Below are 21,526 nucleotides of genomic sequence, written 5' to 3' on the forward strand. Positions count from 1 at the left end.
TGACGTGCTTCCATGTCATTAACTACTTTGGCCCATTTACGGACTTCTAAGACACACACCTGGGTCTTGGTACTGAATCTTAGACTAGACTTGCTGTTTTGTGGGGCAGCAATCTGGCTGCGGGTTGCAGGGTATCTCCTATAGACAAGCAGCTTCTAGTGACTCTTCCTACTTGTCTGTGGCTACTTGTTACTCCGAAGTTCTGTTAACTACCTGTCCCCGGGTCTTCTGGACCTCTTCTCTGTGTCCGCCTGTAGTTTTCAGGATGTCTATCCGGCTGTTCGCTTCCTTGGTTGCTGACTTTCCCGTTACTCTGGAGTGTTATCTGCTGCCTGCCTATGGTGTCCTGGATGTCTCCATCTTGATTGCCTGCGGTTTCCTGTTGTCCTCCGCCTGCCTGCTGTTTCCTGCACTCCATTTGCCTGCCTGTCGTTTCCTGATGTCTTCCGCCTGCCTGCAGTTTCCTGCACTTCACCTACTTGCCTGCGGTTTCCTGACATCCTTCGCTTGCTTGTGATTTTCCTGAACTCCACCTGCCTACCTGTGGTTTCCTGACATTCTCCGCCTACCTGTGGTTTCCTGACGTTCTCCACCTACCTGTGATTTTCTGAATTCCATCAGTCTACCTTCGGTTTCCAGGCCCTCTACTCACCAACCTGCTGCACCAATGCCCGTGGCCCATATGCCAACCTGGACCTTGGATTTAGAGGATCCACTTCACCCAGTGAGCCCGTTGAACTTCTTGTAACACTTATGAAGATGCTGTGTTAATTGTTAGAGTATGTTAATACTATATTGTGGGACCTCTTTAGTTTATTTGTGTCAGTTCTCCTCCTTTAATTCTCGGTATTGTGATGAAGATATAATGGTTGCTGTATGTCCCAAGTAAAACATTCCGTTCTCCCACAGAGTCTCAGTGCTGCTGATTCTGACGAAAGCTTAAAGGGAATCTCTGTTGCTTTTTTGCTACCCCAACTGAGAGCAGCGTGTGGTGCTGTAATGCTCGAGATGTGTCACTAACTAGGCTGTTTGCTGCAGCTTTAATAAAAACACTGAGCACTTCTCTGAATGCTGAGCTCTGTATAACCCCGCCCACACCACTGATTGGCAGCTTTTTGTGTTTACTGTGCATAGGCAGAAAGCTGTCAATCAGTGATGGGGGCGTGGTTATAGAAAGCTCATGAATATGGAGGATTACATGGCAGCAGGTTTATTAGCTATTTAGTGATAACTTCATGCTGATAAAACAGTGATTTAATCAAAACTACAGCAAGCAGCCCAGTAATGGCCTGTGCACATGTTGCAATTTTGTCATGTTCTTATCGCCTTTTTTTTTTTTTTTTTTTTAAGCACAGCTTTGTCACAAAACCTGAAAGGTTTCCTGATGACAACAAAGTGAATGAGAAACCTGAAATCCTGTGCACATGTTGCTAATTTTTGACTTGTACATTTGGTGCAGATTTAAATCTGCTGCATCTCAATTATTTTAGCATTTTTGCTGCAAATTTCATTCATACTAATGAGTGGGGAAAAATCTGCAACAAAATCTCATGTAAAAACGCATCAAAAACGCACCTATTTTACACTGCTTTATTCCTGCCAAGAGATGCAGGAATACTTAACGCACCAAATACTTAACGTGTGCATATACCCTATGTGACGCATAGCTGGATTCGGGGAATCTGTCTCTATATTATGTTGCTCTCAGATTAGAAACCAGGTGACAAAATTATTTTTAAAACAAAAATAGCAAGGTTGTTTTATAAAAAAAAAATACATTTAACATAAAAACCTGATGTAAATACAGCAGTTGGTCATTTGCTGTTGACACATTACTTTTAAAGGTCTATTGTAAGCGATAATAGGAAACTACTGTTAATATTGCTGTGTTGCTAGTTGGCCATGTGATGTTCTTGAATTCTTTTTTTAAATAGCTTAGCTATTTAGGGCTATTTCACACGTCCTGATATTTCTGGTACCGGAAAAAACAGTATTGGAGATATCCGTGTCCGTCTGCACCTGTGTGCCGCATGAGGATCACACGGACCGGCGCCTGGGAATCAGTGGTACAGTTAGCGCTGTTCCCAAGCGCTGGGTGCTGAATGCTGCCCTCATCATTGTTCTCTTCCGGCGCTGCAATCAGCACCAGCAGGGACCATGATGAGAGTAGTCGTGTCTGCTCCTGCAGTGTCCACCTATAAAATAGGAATAAAATTAAAAAAATCCATATACTCACCTGTTCTAAGTGTTCTCCGCTGTAATCTCAGCGACCGCTCACACCGAGAAGAATGACTCGGGTCCCGGACCTCCGCTGCGCTCAGTGAGTGACAGGATACCGCTCGCTGAGTGCAGCACCAGGGCCCGCTTGCTGCAGGAGTCATTCTCCCTGTTTCCTTGGCGTGAGCGGTCGCAAGGATTACAGCGGGGGACACTTATGTCAGGTGAGTATATGGATTTTTTTTATTTTATTCTTATTTTTACAGGTGGAGACACTGGGAGCCGACTACAACCCTCATCATTAACCTCTGCTGGTGCTGATCTCAGTGTCGGCAGGGGACTTTGATGAGGGCAGCGTTCAGCACCCGGCGCTTGGGAACAGCGCTAACTGTACACAGATTCCCAAACGCCAGTAAGTGTCACACAGATGGGCAATTAGTCGGGGGAACCTGGTGCCGTGGCACAGTGTACCCAATCCCACCCTGGCGTCACAATTTCAACTGTATCTTCAACCTCAGGATGCAGATGTACAGAGCCATTGGCTCCCTGTTCCACCATTTAGCTTGTGCATCTGAGTCTCAGCACAGCAGACGCGATGACATCACTAGATTGCGTCTGCTGAGAGGAGCCTCAGTCCATATGCTGCAGTGAGTGACGTGGAGCATTGGGCGAGGTAAGTAGTTTTTATTTTTTTATTTTGTCAGTTAGTACTTGTAAAGCCACGGCCCTACTATCAGTATTTGTTCAGTATTCGGTCACTATTTTTTCTCAGGAGTGGGAGACAAAACCAGGTGAGGAACAATCAGAGAAAAGGTATAATAGAAACAAGTCACCAATTCTGCAATTACTGTATCACCCACTTCTGGTTTTGGCTCCCACTCCTGAGAAAAAATACTGACCAAATACTGATAGTGGGGAAGCATCATACTGCGTGAGGGGTTGTGAGAGCAATAATAAAGTGTATGTGTGTGAGGGGAGGGCTTAGGTGGGCCATCAAACTGTTAGAGGAGGAGCAGTTGGTCCCATCATACTGTGAGGGACAGTGGAGGCCACTATATTTTTGTGAGGGGCTTTGAGGGCCAATACACTGTATTTGGAGTCACTGGAAACCTCATAATATGTGTGGGGTAATTGTGGAGATATACTGTGTGAGGGGTATTATGGAGACTTTTTTTTGGGGCTCACAATCTAAATTCCCTATCAGTAGGTCTTTGGAGTGTGGGAGAAAACCCATGCAAACACAGGGATAACATACAAACTCCTTGCAGATGTTGTCCTTGGTGGGATTTGAACCCAGGACCACAGCGCTGCAAAGTAACAGTCCATTATACTGTGTTGGTACTGTGGCAACACGATATTGTGTTGGGGGGCTTTGGGGACATCATACTGTTTTGGAGACATGGTGGGGGCCTCATTCTTTCCTGGGGGGAATGTAGGGTCATCATACTATTCATGTTGGGGATACTGTTTGGGAGTTCACTGTGGGGGTAGCATGAAGTGTTTGAATGCATTTTGGGGGGAATTATTCTCTATGGGACTATTGTAGATCTCTGAGACTGCTTGTCTACACCAGAATTAAGATACGGTAAGTATACTCTTATGATTTATACCTGGATACTGTACTGGGGGCCTTTTTTTGACATGTTGTGAGTATTAAGTCACTTTGCACTAGATTTAGTGTTGATAGGGTAAAGGAAACATTTTAGATATATCTCTCTTTCTCCTATTATAAGTAATACATCAGTGCTTGATTTTTTTCCATTGTACATATTGGTGTATTGATGTATTAATGCCATCATTTTCTGGTTGTAGCTATCAATGGTCGGGGATTTTCCTCATGCATGTGACTGACAATATGTTTTGATTTGTCTCCTGGATTTTTTCTGCCTTCCTTTGTATTCTCTTAAAGGGATTTGATTTAAGCCTAGGGTATATTAAATGACTAGTAGGGCGAGCGGGGGCGCCATTCTTGCTTTAGCTATTAAGATGCCAACCTCCGCGGTCAGGTAGGATCCAGTTAGGGATATTCACAGGGGAAGGTTAGAAATGTTTAACTTGTGCTCCCCCAGGGTATATCTGTTCAACAATTGGTTATAGTCAGTTTCCCTTTTTTTAAATAATTGATGTTTGTCATGTTGGTGTTTTTTCTAGTTTTTAGTATCTCACTAATAAAGTACCTATGTTTTTACTATAAAAAGGGAGGATTTTCTTTTCTTAGACAGTCATTCTTGAATCCTTATCTATTTTTGTTAGACATTTGATCAGGCTTACAGAGGCCAGTGCCAACAGAATCTGAGAGCCCAGCCACCTACAACCAGCAAGCGGCAGGGGATTCATGGGAGATCTGCATTCGGAGAGAAGCCCTGATCTGGGCTCCTCTGCTTCTGCTGTTGCATTACAGCTGTAAGGTGCCTCAGCGAGGTAGTCATGAGCGAGCTGTAGCCCCTGCTCGCTCTGGCACCCTACAGACAATACGTGTCCTCCCTCTGATGTGTGGCTGTGTATGTGGTGCGCTCCACTTACTTCCAACCATCCGATCGCGGCTGTCTCCAGGCATTTCTCTTCTGGGACCAGGGCAGCAATAAATTCAGAGGACACGAGGTTCTTAACCAGAACTTGGACTTTACTTGGGGAAGAGGAATATGTACAGTATTTACAGGCAGATTTAATGGATAAGGCCCGACAGGTTATCATCTCCCTCACAGGCGCTGGCAACATCTTCAGCCCTGGTTCCCTCTTTAGGTGAAGCATCTCTGTGACTCTAATCTCTAGCCCAAGAGACTCTTCTGCAATAACAACAGTGTTTCCGGATCCGATATCTCCCCCACGTCTTAGCTGGAGTCCTATTTATCTTCCTCTGCTAACTGCAGACTAGAAGTGCCCCGGGTCCTCAATACCTCCGTTGAGTTTCTCCGGCCGGCCAACAGGACTCTTGCGTAGGGAGACTTTCGCACTAGTGATCCCACTGTCTGAGGGTATGGAGCTCCCGTCTACCCTAGCAGCCACCATATAGTCAGGCTGCCTGTATGGTTCACTGTCCTAACTCTTACTACTCATCACTTCCTGATTTGCCCACCCTCTGTGGGCTGTCATCACACAACATTAACCCCATCACTGTCTGTAACACTGCTGGCAGACTCAACCTGACATCTGCACCCAGAACAGTGGCATCTTGTGGCTGGTTACAAGTACTGCAGCCCACAAGGAATTATGCCAGGAACAAGCTCTATAAACACTCAAGGCTTGATCAGGGCACTAAGTTCCCCCTCTACTCTACTGACTGGTCCACTGAAGCTAACCCCTTAGCTTGGCCTTCCGACAGTCCAGAGAGGTTTAACTACGGGAACACTTTCTTCAACTACTTCAGTGCCAAAGGAAGGCTACGTCCTTCCCCACTATTACACAGCTCCGCAGCCTATTCTCTCATTCTCCTTTATAGAGGTATTGTTCCCTTCAGAATTGGGAAATTCTGCAATGTACAGAGATATGAGAGGACCTAGAAATAAATTATGTGAAATGGTACAATGGACATTTGCTTCATGAGTAACTGTGATCTATAGAGTCAAATACTATGTAGACCTTGGCACAGAATTTTTTTTATTGTTTATTTGCTTCCTAAATGCAAAGTTAATGCTTGTTCACTGGATTTTACATATGAAAGTAATGGTATGGCTTATGTCCCCCAATAAGTATGATACTTTTTTGTAGTGATCTGATCTGCCAGTCATGAAAAATTGAGTACAGAAACCATATGCAAATCAGGCTGAAAGTGCACTGAGGGCGTGTCAGCATACTTGAAAGAAGCAGCCTAAGTGCATTGACACACCCCAGTGCACTTCCAGTCTGATTTGCATATGGATTATTTGCTAGATTTCTCATGACCGGCACATCGGATTTTATATTTATTAGGTAATAAGCACCTGTACAGCTGTACTATTAGATGCTGACAGGTTCCTTTAAAGCAATTTTTAATAGTCGGCAATAAAAATGTTCTACCACTGCTGCTGTAAGACCTTTATCTAACTCGATGCTTTGCATAAATGTTGCAAATTGATCAGAGTTCTTTTTCTCCTCTCCCTTTTTTAAACTTAGAGGAGGGAAGTAAAGGGCTTGTACACAGATCAGCAGTGAAAAGGGGAGAGTATCTTGCAGGGCACAGAAAACAGGCCAATAGACAAGGAGAAAAGCACATTGAGAGGAAAGTCTGCAGTGTTGACGTCACGTCAACAGCTGCAGCCAATCAGGGAGCCCAGCAGCTCTCAAGAGGAGCTGCTGAGCTCAGCCATTGACTGTCCGGCTGTTGAAGTGATGTCAGAACTGCAGACACTTGCATACGATTGGAGCAGTGCCGGAGACTCTGAGCTGGACTAGGGGAGGGTGAGTAAAGAAAAAATTTGTTTTTAAAAACATACCGAGCTTTCCAAAACCGTAAAAGCCCTTTAAATAAAAGTAATCACTAACAAAAATAAAAATGATTTTTCCCATGTTAAAGGTGTCCATAGTCTTTAAATGTTATATAGAAGAATACCTTCTGTACCATTGGTACAACCACCTGTGATAAGAAAACAGGGGAGGTTCCCAATACCATAGAAAAGCTACGACAACAATGAATAAAATGACTGAAGAGTAGTGTTGAGCATTCCAATACTGAAATATCGGGTATCGGCCGATATTCGCGGTATCGGAATTCCGATACTTAATTCCGGTACTTTTACAATATCGAATACCGGAATCGGAAGTTCCCATAATGCCTGCGCTCTGCAGTGTCTCTGAACGATGACAAGCTGGGTGGCAGCGCTCAGCTGAGATCCAGCCTGTCATCAGAATGCCATCCCAGCGTGGGAGAATTCTCCTGATTGTTTAAAAGCCGGCGGGCGGTAAAAAGCCGCCGGCTTTTAAACAATCACACAGCCCCATACTGCTTCCCCGCAGCCTCCCACCCCGATCCTCCGCTCCCCTCGCCACCTCCCATCCCGATCGTAAGTTAGGACCGGGCGGGGAGCGCAGCACCAAGGAGCGGGGAGCGAAGGACCCGGGCGGGGAAGCCGGCAGTGAAAAGACTTCACCGCCGGCTTTCCCGTTCTGTGCTGCGCTTTCCCGCCGGTTATTTCAAATGAACAGCTGAGGTATCAGGTGATGCCGATCAGCTGTTCATTTGAAGTAGCCGCGGTGCCCTCGGAGGGTTCATGTGAGTTCATGCTTGAATGCATGAACTCACATGAACTTTCCCACGGTCGCACAGGTCAGCCTCACCTCCCAGACCCGTCATGATTGGTGTGTGTGGGTGTCTGTGCGATGTGTGCGGGTGTGCGCGATGTCTGTGCGATGTGTGCGGTGTCTGTGCGATGTGTGCGGTGTCTGTGCGATATGTGCGGGTGTGTGGGTGTCTGTGCGATGTGTGCGGTGTCTGCGGGTGTGTGCGGTGTCTGTGCGATGTCTGCGGGTGTGCGCGGTGTCTGTGCGATGTGTGCGGGTGTGTGCGTGCAGGCAGACATAGGCCGATGTGACACTACTACTCCCATCGGGCTATGCTGTCCCCCGTCCACTCGTGCCAGCAGGATCAGCTCGATGGGAGCAGTAGTTCCCATCAGCCTGATCCTGCTATATAAATTGCCCTACTGTGTCCCCAATAAATGTTAAATACATGCCATTGGTGGCCAGTGGTTACCTACAATAAATTAGTTCATACATTACCTGTCCCCGCCGATCGCCACCTAAAATAAAGTAAAAAATAAAAAACTACACCTATACTCACCTAGACACCTAATTCCCCGAAGCCATCGATCTCCTGTAATAAAATATAAAATAATAAACCACAACCTTATCCTTACCCCTCCGTAGTAGTACACGAGTGTCCCACGATGATCTCCAGTTTAGAGCAGCCACATAGAATGTGACCGCTCTGAACCGCTGCCGCCGCTAGAATGATGGGGCCGTAAAGCAGCCCCGTCATTGCATAAGCGGGTTCACCGGAGTTCAGGCAGCGCTGCTCCGGTTAGCTGCTTTACGGCCCCGCTGTATCGTGAGAAATTCCCACGGTACAGCAGTGCCGTAAAGGAGGTCTCCGGAGCTGCGCTGACCAAATGCACTCCGGTGACCTCAGTCAGTGGCGGACGTGTTCCCGGCAGTGTGAGCTTACAGCAGCCATGCACAGCTGTCACCATCTCCAGATGTGACAGCTGTGCATGGGAGATCAGCGCAGGAACGTGGACAGGTAACTATTTTTTTTTTTAGTAAACTAAGAATGAAATAAAATGGTGTGTTTTATTTCAAATAAAATATTTTTTTCTGGGTGTAGTGTGTTTTTTCTTTTTAACACTTTGTAGGTTAGTAATGGGGGTGTCTTATAGACGCCCATCATTACTAACCTGGGCTTCATGGCAGCTGGCGCTGACATGAACCCCAGCCCTATTACCCCCTGCCACCGCACCAGGGCAGCGTGGAAGAGCGAGGCTAAGTGCCAGAATTGGCGCATCCTATGGATGCGCCATTTCTGGGGCGGCTGACGGCTGGTGTTTCTAGCCTGGGAGGGGGCCAATATTCATGGCACACTTCCTGGGCTATTAATATCAGCCCCCAGCTGTCTGCCTAGCCTTTGCTAGCTATTAAAATAGGGGGGACCCCACGTCATTTTTTTGGGGGGGTCCCCCATTTTAATAGCTAGTAAAGGCTAGGTATTCAGCTGGGGGCTGATATTAGTAGTCTGGGAAGCTCCGTGGGTATTACCCCCTTCCCAGGCTTCAAACATCTGCCCCAGCCGTCTGCTTAACCTCCGCTAGAGACTAAAATTATGGGGGATCCCACGCCAATTTTTTTTTTAAATAAATCCTTTATTTTAACACTAAATTACATTTGAGGAGTTAATAAAGATGCAGTCCCTAAATTATTATTTATTTTTTAATTAATTTTTCCCAAAAATTTTGACGTGGGCTTTGCCATATTTTTGTATGCCAGCCAGGTACAGCATCCAGCTTCTATGAACCATTTTCCGGGGTGGCTGCGGACTGCAATTTGCAGCGGGGGGGGCCCAGAAAGCTTGGGTCTCCCTGCACTGCAGATTCCATCCCCCAGCTGCCTAGTTGTACCTGGCTGGACACAAAAATAGGGAGAAGCCCCACGTATTTTTTTTTTTAATTATTTCATGAAATTCATGAAATAATAAAGAAAAAAAGGGCTTCCCTATATTGTTGTGTCCGGCCAGGTACAAATAGGCATCTGGTGGTTGGGGGCAGCCCGTTCCTGCCTGCTGTACCTGGCTGGACACAAATATAATGCGAAGCCCCACATCAATTTTTTTTTAATTATTTCAGGAAATTCATGAAATAATTAAAAAAAAATTGATGTGGGGCTTCGCCCTATATTTGTGTCCAGCCAGATACAGCAGGCAGGAACGGGCTGCCCCCAACCACCAGCTGCCTATTTGTACCTGGCCGGACACAACAATATAGGGAAGCCCTTTTTTTCTTAATTATTTCATGAATTTCATGAAATAATTAAAAAAAAAAATACGTGGGGCTTCGCCCTATTTTTGTGTCCAGCCAGGTACAACTAGGCAGCTGGGGGCTGGAATCCGCAGCGCAGGGAGGCCCAAGCTTTCTGGGCCCCACCCGCTGCAAATTGCAGTCCGCAGCCGCCCCGGAAAATGGCGCGTTCATAGAACCGCCATCTTCTGGCGCTGTACCCAACTCATCCAGGGCCCTGGTGCGGTGGCTCACTGGGTAATAAAGGGGTTAAGGCCAGCTTGGCATTATCAGCTGGCCCTAAGCCCGAAATTCATGGGGTCACGCCAATATTAGACATGACCACCATGAATTTCTAGTAAAGTATTTAAAAAAAACACAACACCCAGAATAAAGTCCTTTAATTGAAATAAAGACACAATTCTTTATTGTTCTAAATTAAACCATACTTACCGTCACGCCCATTCCAGCTGAAGCCAACGATCTCCTGCAATAAAAGTAAAATAATAAAGCAACCTCATCCTTACCTTTCCATGGTTCCCACGATGGCTCCAGCTCTGCTACATCGAGATGACAGGCTGGACCGCAGCAGAACGCTGCCATCCAGCCTGTCATCCCGCGGACACTGAGAAGCGCAGGAATGCTTCCGCTCCTCAGCATCTCTCTGTGACGGCATCCAGATGAGCCGACAATGAACTCGGCTCACCTCATGCACGTCACTGACAGCGTGGGAGAATTCTCCTGCACTCAGCGCTTCAGCGTGAGAATTCTCCCACGCTGTCAGTGACGTGCATGAGGTGAGCCGAGTTCATTGTCGGCTCATCTGGATGCCGTCACAGCCTGACACTGAGGAGCGCAAGCATGCCTGCGCTTCTCAGTGTCCGCGGGATGACAGGCTGGATGGCAGCGTTCTGCTGCGGTCCAGCCTGTCATCTCGATGTAGCAGAGCTGGAGCCATCGTGGGAACCATGGAAAGGTAAGGATGAGGTTGCTTTATTATTTTACTTTTATTGCAGGAGATCGTTGGCTTCAGCTGGAATGGGCGTGACGGTAAGTATGGTTTAATTTAGAACAATAAAGAATTGTGTGTTTATTTCAATTAAAGGACTTTATTCTGGGTGTTGTGTTTTTTTTTTAACTTTCACTATGGGGTTAGTAATGGGGGTGTCTTATAGACGCCTCTCCATTACTAACCTGGGCTTGATGTCAGCTGGCATTATAAGCTGACATCAACCCCAGCCCTATTACCCCCTGCCACCGCACCAGGGCAGCGTGGAAGAGCGAGGCTAAGTGCCAGAATTGGCGCATCCTATGGATGCGCCATTTCTGGGGCGGCTCACGGCTGGTGTTTCTAGCCTGGGAGGGGGCCAATATTCATGGCACCCTTCCTGGGCTATTAATATCAGCCCCTAGCTGTCTGCCTAGCCTGTGCTAGCTATTAAATTAGGGGGGACCCCACGTCATTTTTTTTGGGGGGGTCCCCCATTTTAATAGCTAGTAAAGGCTAGGTATTCAGCTGGGGGCTGATATTAGTAGCCTGGGAAGCTCCGTGGGTATTAACCCCTTCCCAGGCTTCAAACATCTGCCCCAGCTGTCTGCTTAACCTCCGCTAGAGACTAAAATTAAGGGGAACCCCACGCCAATTTTTTTTTAAATAAATCCTTTATTTTAACACTAAATGACAAGTACAGTAATCAACACTGTCACTGTACTTCATATATATGTGACTGACATGTTTCTATCTATCTAATCTATGTATGATTCTCTATTCCTTCTATTCTAAATTGTCGGGTACCGCTGCTGAATTGCCGGCCGGCTTTCTTAAAGAGACGGTGCATGAAAACACTATTATTTTTTTAAATAAATCCTTTACACTAAATGACAAGTACAGTAATCAACACTGTCACTGTACTTCATATATATGTGACTGACATGTTTCTATCTATCTAATCTATGTATGATTCTCTATTCCTTCTATTCTAAATTGTCGGGTACAGATGCTGAATTGCCGGCCGGCTTTTTTAAAGAGACGGTGCATGAAAACACTATTATTTTTTTAATAAATCCTTTACACTAAATGACAAGTACAGTAAGCAACACTGTCACTGTACTTCATATATATGTGACTGACTTGTTTCTATCTATCTAATCTATGTGTGAAGCTCTATTCTGTCTGTTATAAATTGTCGGGTACCGCTGCTGAATTGCCGGCCGGCTTTTTTAAAGAGACGGTGCATGAAAACACTATTATTTTTTTTAATAAATCCTTTACACTAAATGACAAGTACAGTAAGCAACACTGTCACTGTACTTCATATATATGTGACTGACATGTTTCTATCTATCTAATCTATGTGTGATGCTCTATTCTTTCTGTTCTAAATTGTCGGGTACCGGTGTATGCCGCTGATGAATTGCCGGCTTTTCGCATAATACATTCTACATTATTCTTAGTTGTTTTACTTCATGTAGAATTAACCTACAAGGAAAGAAAGGGTTTATTTTCATTCCGATATTAGTGTCCCATTGACTTGCATTGGTTTCCGGTATCGGAATCGGCGATATCCGATACTTTTTGAGTATCGGTCCGATCCAATCCGATACGATATTTCCTGATATCGGAAGGTATCGCTCAACACTACTGAAGAGGAAAGAGGAAGACAGGAGTGTCACCGGGCACAGAAAGTGTTCCAGGACATGCAGGGGCTGCAAGGGTGGTGCCCTGGCATAGGCTCTGAACTGAGCAAAACATTCTCCAGATCCAGACTCTGGAAAAAGTGAGCTCCATTAGCTCTGCTAGGACTTCCTGACACATTTCTATTGTTTGCTACATGAGATCATTCACATTGGAAGTAGAGGATCAGCAGTGCAATGCCTGAGTCTCACCGTCTGCACAGAGAAGCCTGCAATCCTCCCCGAGAGGTGGAATGTAGGATAATGAGTGGGTCAAGGACATTACCGGTGACCTGGGAGCTAATCATAATACATTCTTGTGCTAAATAAAGAACAGTGTTCACCGGAGGGAGGGCCACGATCAAACTCACTGGGTTATTCCATTTACATCTCAGCACTTTGATCCATATTAAACCTCTCACCCTCAGGCACAGATCTACCTCATAGAGCACATGAAAATATTCATAGACTTTATAGACCTGGGCACACTATGGCTTTTATGATCAGTCCAGAGAGAAGTACATGTGGTTTACCTGAGCCTGATTTAAAGGGATTATCCAGGACTATTTTATTTTTTTCTTATGGGCCCAAGAATTTACAGACAGGTATAAGGAAAAAATAATAGTCCTGGGTTCACGCCTTTAACTTAGCCTTACTGATCCCTATAACCGCTACTATTTCCTCCCTAGTTCCACAACATAAAACTCAAACACACAGAGGGCCAAAATGAAAAACTTGGACAAAGTCGCGGGCCAACCAGTATACAGTATAATGGGCCCCACATAGTCCTCCATACAGAATAAGGGGCCCCACATAGTCCTCCATACAGAATAATGGCCCCACATAGTCCTCCATACAGAATAATGGCCCCACATAGTCCTCCATACAGAATAAGGGGCCCCACATGGTCCTCCATACAGAATAATGGCCCCACATAATCCTCCATACAGAATAATGGGCGCCACCTAGTCATCCAAACATTATAATGGGCCTCTCATAGTCCTCCATACAGTATAATGGGCCCCACATAGTCCTCCATACAGTATAATGGGCCCCACATCGTTTTCCATACAGTATATTGGGCCGCACACAGTCCTCCATACAGTATAATGGCTCCACATAGTCCTCCATACAGCATAATGGGCCCCACATAGTCTTCCATGCAGAATAATGGGCACTACATAGTCCTCCATACAGAATAATGGGCCCCACAAAGTCCTCCATACAGAATAATGGGCATTACATAGTCCTCCATACAGAATAATGGGCCCCACATAGTCCTCCATACAGAATAATGGGCCCCACACAGTCCTCCATACAGAATAATGGGCCCCACATAGTCCTCCATAGAGAATAATGGCCCCACATAGTCCTCCATACAGAATAATGGGCCCCACATAGTCCTCCATACAGAATAATGGACCCCACATAGTCCTTCATACAGAATAATGGGCCCCACATAGTCCTGCATAATGGGCCCACATAGTCCTCCATAGAGAATAATGGCCCCACATAGTCCTCCATACAGAATAATTGGCCCCACATAGTCCTCCATACAGAATAATGGACCCCACATAGTCCTTCATACAGAATAATGGGCCCCACATAGTCCTCCATACAGAATAATGGGCCCCACATAGTCCTCCATACAGTATAATGGGCCCCACATAGTGATCCATACAGAATAATGGGCCCCACATAGTGCTCTATACAGAATAATGGGCCCCACATAGTCCTCCATACAGAATAATGGGCCCACATAGTCCTTCTTACAGAATAATGGGCCCCACACAGTCCTCCATACAGAATAATAGGCCCCACATAGCGCTCCATACAGAATAATGGCCCCACATATTCCCCCATACAGAATAATGGGCCCCACACAGTCCTCCATACAGAATAATGGGCCCCACATAGTCCTCCATAGAGAATAATGGCCCCACATAGTCCTCCATACAGAATAATGGGCCCCACATAGTCCTCCATACAGAATAATGGACCCCACATAGTCCTTCATACAGAATAATGGGCCCCACATAGTCCTCCATACAGAATAATGGGCCCACATAGTCCTTCTTACAGAATAATGGGCCCCACACAGTCCTCCATACAGAATAATAGGCCCCACATAGCGCTCCATACAGAATAATGGCCCCACATAGTCCCCCATACAGAATAATGGGCCCCACACAGTCCTCCATACAGAATAATGGGCCCCACATAGTCCTCCATAGAGAATAATGGCCCCACATAGTCCTCCATACAGAATAATGGGCCCCACATAGTCCTCCATACAGAATAATGGACCCCACATAGTCCTTCATACAGAATAATGGGCCCCACATAGTCCTGCATAATGGGCCCACATAGTCCTCCATAGAGAATAATGGCCCCACATAGTCCTCCATACAGAATAATTGGCCCCACATAGTCCTCCATACAGAATAATGGACCCCACATAGTCCTTCATACAGAATAATGGGCCCCACATAGTCCTCCATACAGAATAATGGGCCCCACATAGTCCTTCTTACAGAATAATGGGCCCCACACAGTCCTCCATACAGAATAATGGGCCCCACACAGTCCTCCATACAGAATAATGGGCCCCACATAAATGAGAAATGGTTATTTTTTGGTCTGCTTTTATCTAGGGAGTTTTCTCAGGAGGTGATAAGTCTTCTTTAATATCTTTAAGTTTTCAGAAAATAGGAGGACAAGAATGAAATCAAAGGTAGACCATTTGCAAAGAAAAGAAAATATAATCAGATTTGCTGGTGTCATGGGACAGTATGGATGGTATAGTTACCATGTGTACATTTTTACGAGAGGCATTGTCTGACACTATTTTGAACCCCCTATCTGTAAATCCAAAGAAACATATTTTTTTTTACCAAGATGAGGGATCAACATCTGAAACAAAGGCTGTTTTTTCTAAAAAGGTATCAACAATTCTTATGGATGTTGCTGGCGGACAATGATAAAATAATATATATATATATATATATATATATATGCAGTAAATATATATACATTTTATATATATATATTTGTACAACATGCAGTATATGCATATGTATAAACACAGAGACAATATAAATTTCCAAGTGGAACATGGAATGACATTAGTCAGCAAGTAAATGTTATCTTTCATCTATATAAACTGTTTTCTGCAGCACAAAGGCCTCCAGAAGCCATTATCCGATAAAGCCGTGTGCTATTATACAGCAAGCTCAGATATATTTTTTGTTTATGCTTCTTGGAATAACCTGGGGAAGCCATGAAAAATAAATAAGCTCAACGTGGGACGTAATAAGGCCCAGTATTATTGCTTTCCAGTTCCAGGGCTGCAAGATTAAATCAACTCCAAAATGGATAAAAAGATTTTATCACCTCTTTTGCTACAGTGGCCTCATAAAGCCGAGCCAGATGTACTGATATCTGGGATTTGCAATATAATGTATATTTTTTGAGTAAGACAAGAATCGAGATATTCTTTGACATTGAAGTCGTAGATAGAAGAATATGGGTTTTTTTCTGCTAGAAGGAAGACACTATCACGCTAGCCTCGGAGAAAAGGCAAATCAAGTTCCAAATCATAAAGTTAAGCCACATGAGATCAGCACCATTGTCCTGAATACAAAATAGACTCAATGACCTCCCTGCAGAAAACTGGAACATCATGTTGGATACAGTAATAATGGGACAAAGCAAATATCTGAATTGTACCAAGACAACAAATTCCATACATTTCATCCAGCAATTAGCAATTCATTTCTATTGATGCAGGAGAAAGTCTCTAATATTTAGGAAGCGGCTCCTCAGCAGACGCACTTTGGACGCATGCTATCTGTGACTCCAGCCTTGGGGTGGCCAAACTATTGGATAAATGTCTCCCTCTCTCCATTGAATAAACATAAGTTTTGGAAAGAATAGCTGATGGCAGAGACAACGGCTTTACAACCTCATTGTAAATTGTAAATGACTGCTAACCGGGTCCTAGTATACACAGCACAGACTCATAAGTAAGGGCTCGTTCACACAACCGTATGTTCGGTCCGAGTGCTGTCCGTGAAAAATTGCGGACAGCACTTGGACCATTGTTATTCAATGGGGCAGTACAGATGAGCGACTTTTTTTCACTGCGTATTAAAAAAAAAAAAAAAATGCAGCATGCACTAGTTTGTTCCATAAACCGGATGAGACTCATCCATTGAAGTCTATGGATGCATCAGAAAAATCGGATGCCATACGGAGCCACAATATAGCATCCAAATTTTTATGGATACATTGCAATTCTGTAACATAGAAAACTATAAATGATTTTGTAAATGATTAATAGCTGCAGCTGTGAAAAAAACAACAAAAAATCGCATTTGGATGACAAGTGAAAAAAGAAAATCGTCTCAATCTCCTGGATGAAATTCTGAACGACTTTTTATACGCTACCTTAATAGGAAGTGTCAGGCTATTTTGTGTCAAGTGTCAAAAGGAAGCACATTTTTATAGCTATATAGGCGCATGTCCCACAATAAATGAGGGGGATGAAGTCGCCCTCAACTCTTCTCTATAGGCATTCTCATGATTACTATGCCCAGATAGCGAAAATCACCTAGATTTACATAAAGATAAGGGCAGGTGCACACGACCCTAGAATCTCTCCTAAGAGAGAATTGGCTTGATTATGCAAATGACACTTCGATCAGAGCTTAATCAGAGTTTGAGCTTAGTGTGATCTGATTGATCTGATTCTCTCGCATGAGAAAATCTACACCAGTGTGAGCGAACTCTCAGGGTGAATGTTTCTCATTCTGGAGAGTTACAAGTCACTATAAGGAGACTTATAGGCCATGTAATGTTCCTATTTATATCCTCCTCATTTCTCTTGCTCTGCACTGATGAGGTGCAAAAACCCTGAAACACGTGTCTGCAATTGGAGTGTCTGGTTTTGCTTCTTATTCTAAGTCATGAGGCAAAGCTCGTTAAATGGTCGATATTGACTTATAGGATTGCTACTTTCAATAGGTGGCATTTATATTCCAGTCCTCTTCCTCTCTGAGGAGACTATTTGCATATTTAAATCCCCAGAGGAGCATTGCACGGCTTATAAGTCTCCTTACACAGGGAAATTTTACTCCTTAGACCCTCATGTTTAAGGCAAGTAACATGTAGTCTTTAGCATAAAAACTTTATTTAACAAGCTAGACCTTTTCTGAATATATATTCCCTTCAAAATAGGTTGTCATTATAAAAAAAATACATAGTGGGGAATACTAAGAATGGTGCTTTATATACCACTCTTACAGAAACCCACTGGAGTAAGATAAGCAGGGATCTTCAAAGATTTGGCGCCTCTTAGACTGAAAGTGGGCCTTAAACGAAAATCTACACCAGATCTGAGCCACTGCAGAGTACCAGTACAATTTATGCAAATTTCTGGTGTAAATTATAGTAATCTGACTATTATGCTCCTCCTCAGCAGCCAACTGGATGCTGATTTATATAGACACCGGCAAGAGAACAGTCCAGGTAGCCCCTGAAGCACCAGTGGAGGTAAGGATAGTGATTTTTTTTTTCATCACGCAATGCTTCATGGAAAGGGACGGCTTGGGTATAAACCCAGGTATATCTGCCAGACAGTGGTGGGTATTTGGTTTGAAAGCGTTTGGGCTACACCAACACTTGGAGTGTGTGTTCTTTCTTCGTCTTCATTTCTTTATCTTTTGGCATCGCTCATACTCTACTATATAACATACCTATACTGAAAATCTGCAGTAGTTTGAACATGAGTGTAAAATGTGATTGTCCATTTGATGGCCAGAAACCTATTAAACTTGTAAGTGAGAAGCTGAATGAGCGGCCACTTAATGTAGCCAGCGTTGCCAGTTTGCTATTACATCACCCCAAAGTCAGATTTGCATTATGCTCTTCTCCATTAAGCTCACTATAAATAGTTCACGTTCCAAGTGTAAATCACTTCCTTGCAATGAGGCCTTTAAAGTTGAACCTGATATATGGATGGAACATGCTTGCACATAATCAGCGGGGCTTACATTTCTGATGTGGTGTCCTAGTAGAAGGTTAACAGTACTTCGTCAATAGATATGAGAGCAGAAAGCTCTTGGCTCATTAGCATGGAAGGACTGAGAGTAGTCTAAACTCTTGAAAGTAGTGACCATTATTGGCCAGGGTCAAGACTACTCTCAGCCCTCCTATATTAAAGACATTGCCTAAATGCCAAAACAATCAATACAACTATTAATTTTTAACAATTCTTACTTGTTTATTGAGTTTCAATTACAAGTATTGAGTTTTTACATGTTTTAAAGGCGTTTGTCCGGGAGTTTAACATTGATGGTCTATCCTTAGCATAGGTCATCACTTTCACCCCCGCCGATCAGCTGTACCCGGTGTCTGCGGCGGCTGGAATTGTCAGTTACGGAGCTGCACAGCTCTGTTGACTGTATAGTGGCCACGGATGGGTACTGCACATCCACCCCCAATTCAAATCAATAGGGGATGGATGTGCAGTACCCCGGCGCGGCCACTATTCCGTCAACGGAGCTGTGCAGTGCAGCTCTGTGACTGAACAGTTCCAGCTAACACGAGAACAGCTGATTGGTGGGGTGCCAGGTGTCGCATAACCACCGATCACACTTTGATGACCTATCTTAAGGAAAAGCCATTGTTCTATTAAGTACGGAGAAAATGTTCACAAAAAAAGGTTGATTAGGTAACTTTATAGAGAGGAACTCTGTGGACATGATCGCTATCAAGGGGTTGTACAGCATTAGAAAAACATGGCTGCTTCCTTTCCAAAGCAGCATGGAACCGATTCACTGATAGTAGGTGATCTTGCAGCTCAGCACCATTTACTGCCATGAAGGTCAGCTGCAATACCGAAAACAACAAAATGGGGTGTTTCCTGGAAAAACAAAAGCAACCATGTTTTCTAATGAAGTAGAACTCTTTTTTATTTCAATATTTATATTATATTTTAGAAAAGTAGTCATCATATTCTCAATAATAATTTAATATCTATATCAACAAAAAAGTTCCTTGTTGCCTTTGGTGCTGCCATGAAAGAAATTTTCTTGAATCAGAACAATTCAAAGTAGCGATATTTTTTATTAAGTTAACAGAACAACACATTTCGGCACAGATCCTGCACCCTCCGCAACAGAAAAATGTGTTGTTCTATTACTACAATAAAAAATGTATCAATGCTTTTAAGTGCTCTTATCTAAGGGAATTTCTTTCAAGACAAAAAGGAACATTTTGTTGCTAGATCTATTTATTGGGATCAATTTTCGACTATTGTCATGCGAGAGGAGGAGCATCATCCTTGGCTGGTGCAACAGCCATCGCCCGTTGGCAGTCTTTAATGCCCAGATCTACCCTCAATAGAGGTGCGCTGATCCCATTGCACAACACAAGAAGATAAGTGATTTTCTACTAAATACTGTTTCTGACCAGTCCTGTCAGTACATACCGTACAACGAGCACCATTCTTACAGTTTTTTTTTATTTTTTAGAATAATTATTTGATATAGCTGATATCCATGCATTGTTATTATGTATTGTGCTTTAATAATGTAACTTACCTTAGCTAATGGTAATACTATAAAGGCCCCTCCACCACTAGATTCCACGATGATGGCCAAAAATTTAGCATTTACAGCACAGAAAGAGCTGTCCCACGTTAACTTAGATACCCGGATATCTTCATACATTTGATCTGCTTTTACAGGCTGGCCAAAAATGTGCCTGAATTTGCTCTGGCGCACCACTCTTCGGCTCATTGTGGAATTTCTGTATAATTAAAAAGTAAGAGATGAGTCATTACAATTCCACATGATAACATCTTGTTCATATATAAAACATGAGCTTTGTAACCAGTGTTACAACTAAACAAAAGACAGTGCTGAACCACAAAATAAAAATACAACTACCTATAGCTGTTGGTTATGCAAAGAAAACATATGCTGTGTCACAGTACCTGTTATACTGATAACCCAGCAATGCTAAAAGAACAGTAGGAGTAGATTAGGCCCCAAGATGTGTAGTCCCTAAAGGAACTTCCTGATACAGTTATTAAAGTGGTGGTCTCATGTTGTTAAAAATTGCTTTAGTTAGTTAGACATAATGAAAATACGCAAGTTTGCTATTTGCTTGCTTTTTCTATCTGCTGTCATTCTCATGCTATGAGAGCTTTTATCTTACATAGTGTACAGTATGTTTCCAAAAAGACCACAAAAACCTGGCCGAGTAAGCGCAATATTTTTATTCCAGACTGAGGAGTTAACTCCTAAGATTCCAGTCACGTCTCTCTAGCCCATTGATTTCTATACAGCAGTTAGCTTCTCACCTCCCTCCCACTCTCTCTTATCTCCTAAGCTGTATCTGATGTTAATAGTCCTGCAATATCACAATCCACCCCATCCTGTGCCCTCAGCACAGGCTGTTTCCAGAGCAGTTCTCCTATTCACTGCTCACCCTTTCCCAAGCCTTGTTGAAAGGATCTGTTATCTCTATGTGTTAATATAGTAATAGCAGTGTACACTTCAGTCAATTAAAGTTTTCACAGGAGCATAATCTCAGCAGTAGGAAGCAGAACTGTCACTCAAGGAGGAGTGCCTGCCCACCCCCCATCAACAAGGAAGTAAGGAGACTGCTGAGCTGTGAGTTGATGAACACCCAACTTGAAAATACCCCTTCAACTAAAATGTCTTTACTATTTTAGGCTCCACCTAGGCTTGGCGGATACACTTTCGAAAGGAACAACCATATCAGCACTCATGAAGAGGTACAATACTTATAGCCATTGGTTGGAACATTATAACATAGGTGAGCTGCTCAGTAGTGGCTTCTCCTTTAAAGTAAACCTCTCACGTTATACATGTAGTGCAATCTGTGGACAGCATGGTTTAGAGAAGAAGCTGAGCAAAATGATATACCGGTTTAATGGAAAACATTTAGTATAACTTGATTTTTATTCATTGAAATCTCTGGTATTTGCATGTATATGAGTCCAGTGGGTGGTCATATTCAATGATTGACAGCTATCTCTGCATACAAAGTCATAAAGGGAAGACTGTCAGTCAGAAAATGAGCTCCTGTCCACACACAGTACACACTATTAAGGTATATGGACATCAGAGAAGAGTCTTCCCCCC

The 21,526-nt window shown here is 43.7% G+C and overlaps 1 protein-coding gene across 2 annotated transcripts in view; it reads right to left on the bottom strand.

Annotated features, from left to right (window-relative positions):
- The window catches only part of CORO6 (coronin 6), a 152,997-nt gene that overhangs the window by 92,127 nt on the left and 39,344 nt on the right, over positions 1 to 21,526 (bottom strand). For both annotated transcript variants that reach the window (XM_073667964.1, XM_073667963.1), the window contains exon 2: positions 19,955 to 20,162. In XM_073667964.1, coding sequence (XP_073524065.1) covers positions 19,955 to 20,152 — 198 coding nt within the window. In that variant the 5' untranslated portion in view covers positions 20,153 to 20,162. The remainder of the gene's footprint in view (positions 1 to 19,954; positions 20,163 to 21,526) is intronic.

This window comes from Phyllobates terribilis, unplaced genomic scaffold (assembly GCF_046119375.1).
Source record: "Phyllobates terribilis strain yellow unplaced genomic scaffold, ASM4611937v1 Scaffold_2__4_contigs__length_985480577, whole genome shotgun sequence".
In the NCBI taxonomy this organism is placed as follows: Eukaryota; Metazoa; Chordata; class Amphibia; order Anura; family Dendrobatidae; genus Phyllobates; species Phyllobates terribilis.